At 47.2% G+C, this 8454-nt stretch overlaps 1 protein-coding gene across 1 annotated transcript in view; it reads left to right on the top strand.

The window, feature by feature from the left end:
* SNAI2 (snail family transcriptional repressor 2) overlaps positions 1 to 1300 on the top strand; it is a 3605-nt gene extending 2305 nt beyond the window's left edge. The window contains exon 3 of the mRNA XM_024742591.1: positions 10 to 1300. Within this exon, the coding sequence (XP_024598359.1) occupies positions 10 to 191 (182 nt within the window). The 3' untranslated portion in view covers positions 192 to 1300. The remainder of the gene's footprint in view (positions 1 to 9) is intronic.
* The last annotated feature ends 7154 nt before the right edge of the window (positions 1301 to 8454 follow it).

The raw sequence follows: 8454 nt of genomic DNA, 5'->3' as shown, positions 1-8454 counted from the left end.
CCCCCCCAGGGGAGAAGCCTTTCTCCTGCTCTCACTGCAGCAGGGCCTTTGCAGACAGGTCAAATCTGAGGGCTCATCTGCAGACACACTCGGACGTCAAGAAATACCAGTGCAAGAACTGCTCCAAAACCTTCTCCCGAATGTCTCTTCTGCACAAACACGAGGAATCGGGCTGCTGTGTGGCACACTGAGTGACACAACCCATGTTTACTCAAGCAGAAGGCATTTCTTCACTCCGCCTCCGAATGACAAGTAAAAGTCCAAAGGCATTTTCTCTTGTGCTTACCGACCAAAGAATATGTATACACACACACACACACACACACACACACACACACGCGCGCACACAGAGCTTCAAGAGCACGGGCTTCCATGTGCGTCAAGTTAATCCTTTCCATGTGAAGTTTAAAATTACTATATATTTACTGACAGCTAGATGGAGAGGATAAAAGACAAGAACCTTTGTCTTCAGAGATGAAGCAAAAGGCACATTGTGCATCTTTTCTTACTAAGAAAGAATTCAAAGATTTACACGCTGCCAAATCGTTTCACTGAAAGGAACAGTGTTGCCTTGTAATGGAATTTGTAATAGAATTTCCTATAGGAAGAGAATCTGCCAGACCCTATCTCAGGTGCCTTATAAAGTATTCCAAGTTTACTTTATTACATGTCTGATGTCAGGTCACCATCCTTGAGCTAAAGCCTGTTTTGATTACTGGTCATACTTTAAACTGTGTTTTTAAGGGAGGGAGGGAGGGGGAGAGAGGAAGAAAGAACAAGAAGAAAAAACACAGGAGAATGTATTAAAAGTGGGGTTTTTGTTTTTTTTTTTTTTTTTTTTTTTTGCCAATAAATAGTATGTGCCTTGGGGGAGACGGGAAAGACTAGCTTTGAACATTCCTGGTGCATATGCTCCATGTCATACTTTTTTAAAGAATTTTTGATGATTTTCTAAAAATTTTAATTTTTTAAAATTTTAATGATTTTCTAACGATGGGAATAAGTGCAACAAAGGATTTTTAGAAACTCTGTGATGTACTTAAACTATTTTAAACGCATACAAGAAATGCAATCCACACAGCGCTCTTTGCAACTGCCTTTTTAATTAATTGTATAGTTGATGAGTCCATGTAAATTTGTGTTTATTTTTATATGATTGAATGAGTTTTGTATGAAAGTGAGAAGTTGTCTATAGCTAATGCCTATAAACAACCTGAAGACTTGTGAAATTCACGTCTCTTTTTTAAAAAACAATTTTCAAGGTTCTTTTTTACAATAAACATTTTTGATTTAAAATCTATTGTTTGTATACTTTCAGAGACTTTGCTTACTTCATGATTAGTACCACCAAAGAGCTGCATGAAGAACTGTTTCTTTTGTTAACAAGAGAAAAAGTGAATAGTGTCCATCATGCATGTGGAGTGTCGTTTTATGTGTTTGATTATAGCAAAGCAATCGGTCAGTATTTTTTCTTTACTCTTAAGATAATACTGTTACATTCAGAAAGACAACACCCTAATGGGAGTTTGTTAGCGTTATCTCTTTAACAAAAATCATGCTTTCTGAGTGCTAAAAATATTCACCTTATTAATAGTCAAGAACATTTTTCAAAACTTTTTCTTCTTGATGACTTGATTGTTTTGGCTTTATGAAATCAGATTACAATTACTCGTTGTAATCAGTGCTTGTCACACAGGCCACTAGAACAGTCTAAGGATTTTAAAAGAAATATTTAATGATATATAAGAAGAAAAATAGAACTTCTGCTTGAAGAGATCAGGTAAAAATGGATTTATTATAAATTATACAAGTTGGAAGATTAAACCGTGCAAAGAAACCCCACGTCTAGTGGGATGAGATAAGCTGTAGTCTGAGCGGTGCAGAGCTGTTTCCCTTTATGGTATTTTGAAGAGACACCACCCACACCCAATGTGCACTGAATCAAACAGGGCAGGACCAGCCAGACCACATACGAGCACATGCTTACCAAACGCCGTGGACGAACTCACAAGTCAAGATGTTAACCAAGTGTCGCAGGCACTGTGACAACCACCAAGCTGTGTTTTTAAACCCAAACTCCAAACCTGTGGTGTGGTTATTTCTGCTACTATTAATCACTTCTCTCTGGTTTGCTCAGAACTTGGAGAATTATTTTTCCTTCTAATGTTCTTATGATGCAAATAAAAGCTAGAACTAGTATCTCAAAGATGTTAGCAATACCCACATATTCCCTTAATGTTCACACACCTTCCACTACGTGTTACATTTAACTTTTAGTCAACATATATAAGGAGTGTGCGTGTGACTAAGAAAACCCCCCTCAATTTAATACTCTATGTTTAATTTTTTTCATATCTCAGGATATATATCTCAAAGACAAAATTATTTGGAGAGCAATTTATAAATGTAAAAGAAATGGCTGGTAGCTTGTCTGGGACAATCTAAAGTCAAAGAAAGACGGCCTTAGTTAGTGTATATGGCATATAAATGATACCTGGAAGTTTGCAGGCCAGGTAATATGTAGAAATATCCCACAAGGGACACGTGTGGGTGAGTCACATCCCTGCAGACATCTGGTTCGTCCTCCCAGGAACCACATCAGCCCACTTTCCTTTCCTCATCAGTAGAGCTACAGGCAAGTCGTTTCTTAGTGTCCAAAATGCAAACAGATAATTTTCTAAAGGGAAAAGTCTGTTCTTTCGTTTAATTTCCTAGTGAAGCATTAGTGGTAATATTTTTGCAATATATTTCTGCTTTGTCCTCACCATTTTCACTTCATTCATGATTTAAATATTCTACTTTCATTAAGGTCACATGAGTTTGAATTACGGGACATCAATCAGATACTAAGATTTTCTGTAAATACAGCTCAGTCATTTTTTAGATCTTTTAGCATTTTTACAAGGTCTTTGACTACACGTCCGTCCTCTAATACATAAGATGTGGCTCAGATGTCACATACTTTGAATACTTTTCCAAATTCACTCTTTCTGAGAGATTTATATCATTTACAATGTGGTGCTTATCTCACTGCGTGGCAGTTTTGTTCTTTTTTTTTTTAAAGATTTAATTTTTTATTTATTTTTGGCTGCGTTGGGTCTTTGTTGCTGTGCGTGGGATTTCTCTAGTTGCGGCAAGTGGGGGCTGCTCTTCATTGCAACGTGCGGGTTTCTCACTGAGGTGGCTTCTCTTGTTGTGGAGCACGGGCTCTAGGTGTGTGGGCTTCAGTAGTTGTGGCACATGGGCTCAGTAGTTGTGGTGCATTCCTCTCACTGTTGTGGCCTCTCCCGTCGCGGAGCACAGGCTCCGGACCCGCAGGCTCAGCGGCCATGGCTCACGTGCCCAGCCGCTCCGCGGCACGTGGGATCTTCCTGGACTGGGGCACGAACCCGCGTCCCCTGCATCGGCAGGCAGACTCTCAACCACTGCGCCACCAGGGAAGCCCTAGACAGAACATCTTAAAGCATAAATTCCCAGTAACCAGCACATCTGCTGGAACACAGACATCAACACATGTTTGTTGAATGAATAAATGAATAAAGTAATAGAAATTGGTGACGAATAGCCTGCAGACCTCAGATGCTTTAACATATTCCCCTTTAGTGCAAAGAGTCTTGATAGTTTTTGAGAGCTCCTCTAAGCAAATATGCTGGTGTGTCTTCTAACTTAGGGATGACATCCTCCTGCCAATAGGGAGGTTGCTCCAGACAGTGAATAAAGGGCACATGCAGTGCACATGGACCAGGTTTGATAGACATTCTGAGAGCCTGAGCTTTGGAAACTGTGGTTTTAGTAATAGGGACGTGTTCTAATAAGCCTACTCAGTGTCTGGAGTTTGTTTCCTATAATACGAGACAGGGTGGTACAGTAGGAAGAGCTCCCCCTTTTAAAAGCAACATATATGTTTGTATTATCGGCTTTTTGTCCTTATGCAACTTACTTAACCCCTCAGTGCCCTGTTTCCTAAAGTGTATAAGAGGACGGGATCCTTAGCATCCCAACTCAGGACTGACAGTGCCGGACACGGACAGGCCTTATACAGCACAGGGTTAAGGCCGTGATGCTATTACTCAGCACTGAGTTACACCTGCTCCCGAGCAGGACGCCACCTCACCTGGGTCACATCCAACGGCCACGGTTTCTCGGTGCTGCTGGTCTTTTACGGGTAAAGAGACTGAACTCATAGAGTTTGGAAAATGGAGCCAGGGTTAGCAGAGGCCTTGAGCTGCAAAACTGAAATCCAAACCCAGATTCTTGTGGCTCCCAAGACCTTGCTTCTTCCGCTGCTCGTGGGGAGGGAGGGCCCGCTGGGCCACACAGGCCATGGTCACCACGACGCAGGCACACAGCAGAGGCCACTGAGAAGACCAAGATGATGTGGCCCCCGGATTAAACAGTGCAGGGCTGCCTTTAGGAGCCGGTGTAACTCGGGAATTACCCAACCACGTCTAGCTCCGTTCGAGAAGCCCCGCTGGCCCCTTTCCTCCAGGGCCGCCGGCAGGCCCCGCTCCCCGACGGCTCCCCTGCGCCCTCCTGGGGCCCTGCAAGCCCGTTTCCTCTCTCGCCCGAGCTGAGAGGCAGCTGGCCTCCATCCTGGGCCATTAACACTTCATCTTCTGAAGGCCACAGCCGTTCCCTCATACACCCACGTTCCTCACCCTGGCTTTTATCTCCCCAGACGAGAAAGGCTTCCAAGTCAAGCACCATTTCTTTCACCACTAAAATGTGGACACTCTGGGGTAATGAGGCAGTTATAATTGTGAAAAGTCTAAGGCTTCTCTGGCTAAGATCCACTTCCGAGGAGTTGTCCCCGGTTCAGATACTGGAAACGCTGTGAGCAAAATTCACTTACGAATGAGTGTTCTGTCATCACGGGAAGCAAGAGTTCTCCAATGAGACGGCTTTTCTCCCATTCTTAGCTTCTCACCAGAGGCAGATGGAGAACAGAAGCATTCCGCTCACCTGAGACGGACACAGGTGGAAGGGAAACCGTCCGGTTTAATTTTCAGGGATAAACGTGTGTCCACGAGCACAGGGCCAGAGCTATGTGCAAAGCGAGGGGCCAGCCCCTCGGGCGTCCAGGAAGTAATCGCTACCCTGTGGGCGGGTACACGTCAAAAGCAGCGAGCATGGCAACCCTTCCGCCCTGGCCCTCGTCCAGGCCCCAGACAATGAGCGCTTCAGCGGAGGAAATGGCACCACATCCCCGTCCTGGGACCCCAGAGGGGCTGGCGAAGTATTTATAGCCGTGAGTGGAAGGTCTTCTGCCAGCAGGAGACGGCGTGTTTATATGTTCTGGGCGCTCCCTCACTTAATTAGGCTCCTGTGCTTATAACCCTCTCGGCCAGTTGCTTGGGAAGATGACCTGTAGAGACGATTTGTGAGTTATCACTAACTAGTTTTCTTAGACAATGGCCGAGGGACAGTTAGGGTGGCAGGGAAGGATAGATGACTTTCTCCAGGGGTTTATTCTGGGCTGGAACTTACCTCCCCACACCTGCCCTCCCAGGGAAGGACTTGTGCCCCTACGTAGTCAGCAGGGAGCAAGGGCTGGTTCTAAAAAGCGGGAAGGAAAGACTCAAATGAGGTGAAATTGCGAGACACTCTTTTAACAAAGACAGCGAATGGTCATTATGGTTCTTCTGAGTGACCCGTCAGACGCGTAGAGGGTTAGTGCTCTCCGGTGACGTGTGGCGCTTTTATTCAGATCTGGCAGAAGAGACGGTGAAAGAGGCCACCCCTCGGGTCACACAATCTCACGGAGCTGCAGGCCCCGAGGCCCATCGGAGCCCCCACCTGTCAGACCTCCATGTGCTGGGGGTCACCCCTAGGTCTCAGTGGGGGGTCGGGAGCGGGCCAGAGCATTTCGAGCCAGCTTCCAGGTGATGGACACGAGGCTGATCCTGGAACCCCACCCCGAGGAGCCGGGCTGTGACCACGCTCAGCTCCCGGCCCGCCCGCTCCGCGCACAAGCTGAGGGCGGCAGATGACGTCCACGGAAGCGGCGCCTCTCCTCCCGGCCGCCCTGCGCATACCACCCACCTGCCCCCTGATCTGCACAGCGAGTGGTGCTCTAACGCTCTGACTGTGGCTTCAGTCCTCCTCCACCTTCGGGCCCAGAAACACACACCGGCTACTTCCACTCACACCCCAAGGCTGGGCCCTGCTCTCTGCAGAGAGGCTTCTAAATGTGATTTCACCCCAAAGGGAGAAAAGCAACCACACTGGCAAGGCTGACCTGGGGGTGGCCCCCAGGACCCAGAGGTGTGGTCCAGCCTGGGCTCCCTCAGCACCCAGCAGCTCCCCTGGGCCTCCTCCCGGGATGCCCGTGGCCACCTCGGGGAGCAGCTGCAGAGGCTTTTCCTGCCCGATTACCTTGGATCTTTGAAAAGTATTTGACTTTCTGCCAAGTGGAAATGAGTTGATGGATTTTTTCTCTAGTTTTGTCTAGTTACCTTTACAAGTCATTTTAGGTTAATCCTGTATTACTTATTAATATTTATGTAAAATTGCAAATAGACATTCTCAGGAGAAAAAGTATTTTCTCTGAACTGACGACAAGTGACCCTTTCCTCTCTTAAATGTTTTTCTTTCATAATACCCAAACTTATCCAAAATACCATAAAACGATGATAGATAATTAAGTTGAGGATCGTTTTACTTGCTAAGTGTGTTGTGGAATGAATAACGTGTAATAGTGGTCAGTTGGTCCTTGAATCACACGGGTTTGAGCTGTACGGGTCCACTTATTAGTGAATAGTTTTCACTAAACACTGCAGCACCGTACGATCTACAGCTGGTTGAATCCACAGGTGCTGGGGCCACCTGTGAAGTTACACACAGATTTTTCACCTGTGGGGCGTTCGGCATCCCTCACCTCCACCCACGTTGTTCAAGGCTTAGCTGTATGCATAATGAAGGATTCCCTGTTTCTTATGTTAGTCACTGTTTGGTGAAGGAATTTCATATTATCGACAATGTACTGATCACCTTGGGTTCTCTTATTTTAGAGAGTAAACTTGTTTTAAAACCTTATTTGTCAAAACAACACAGAATGGAGATCACGTCGTCCTAAGCCTGTAGAATCTAAATGAAGTAAAGGTTTGAATTATAACAGGGCAAATTCAGCAGGAATTACCTAAAGAAATAGGTAAGAACCAACGTCAGGCTTGGGGGGTGATACCGTGCAAAATGCCATAAAGCGTCAGTAGGTGCTGCACTGGCCCAGTGTGGGCGTCCTCTTCAAGGTGGCCATCAGTCGGGTCCAGACAGCCCCATCTTGCTTAACCTGAGCTTTGCTTGGTCGCTAGGAGGTCTGCCCCCCGATGGTGGGACAGACACCGCAGGCTGACCCAGGGGCAGAGGCAGAGAGGGCGCCTGGGTGTTAGCACGTCTGTGGAGCTGCGCGGTTCTGCCCTTCTCCAGTTGTGCTTGTCCCGCGTGCGCGTCGGGCTTTGCTCCTCGGCCCTGGTCGCAATCGTAAGTTATACGCGCTGTGGGTAAAGGCATTCTGCTGAATCCAGGCCTAAAACGCACACCTGATCCCCCGCTGAAGCGTGCTGACCACGGTCCCCTTCCCGTCTCCTGCAGCAGGAATGGGGGTGATGTCTGGATCTGCCATAGCTCCGGGGGGGACTAGAGGCCCTGCCAGCCTCCGCGTGTCCTGAAGACCGACAGACGGAGGGGCCCAGCCCTTGTCTCTGCGGCATCGGGGGTGAGGTGGACGGAGCGGAAGGAACCTCCGGGGGCCGCGGCAGGGTTGGGGGAGCACAGGCTGCTTGGTGGCTCTCAGACTTGAGAGAGCATCGGAATCAGGTAGGTGGAAACACAAACTGCTGGTCCCACCCCCAGAGCTCGGCATTAGTGGGCTGGCAGGGGACCCAAGAGCCTGCGTTTCTCCCAGGCTCCCAGGTGAGCCTGGTGCAGGTGGTCTGGGACCACCTCTGAGGAGGGCAGGGTCCCGGGAAGGGAGGGGTCAGAGGCCCAGCTGCTGCAGGTCGTGGGCGAGTTCAGAATCCTCTCTCTCACTGCCGTTCACTGCGTCCTACTATTCACCAAGCAATCCGGGGACTCGGCACTTGACAGAAAGGGGGATTGGAGAAGACCTCCCAGTGAAAAACTTGAAAAGGAAACAGCACACACTTGTTCTGAATGATTCCAAATTCTTTAGAAGTTCCTCTACAGCACAGCGGCTCTCAAAGAGTTTGAAATTAAGCTGAAAAGATACGGTACAAAATTCAGAGGGGAGGAGAGGTGGGAGCAGAGCTTCCCTGCATGACAGCAACGATTTTACTGAATGAAAGAGAAAGAAAAGGATAGCTGCCATCGCTGCAAAGATTTCCTTATAAAATTAAACTGGTGAGAAGCCAGGCATCTTTTCCCCATGTATTAGTATTTTTAAATCATCTTCTTGCGTTTATAAGCTACAATGAATGAACTCGTTTGAAATAATTG

The sequence above is a fragment of the Neophocaena asiaeorientalis genome, unplaced genomic scaffold (genome assembly GCF_003031525.2).
Source record: "Neophocaena asiaeorientalis asiaeorientalis breed wild unplaced genomic scaffold, Neophocaena_asiaeorientalis_V1.1 scaffold226, whole genome shotgun sequence".
Lineage (NCBI taxonomy): Eukaryota > Metazoa > Chordata > Mammalia > Artiodactyla > Phocoenidae > Neophocaena > Neophocaena asiaeorientalis.
This window is presented reverse-complemented; position numbering and strand designations above follow the sequence as displayed.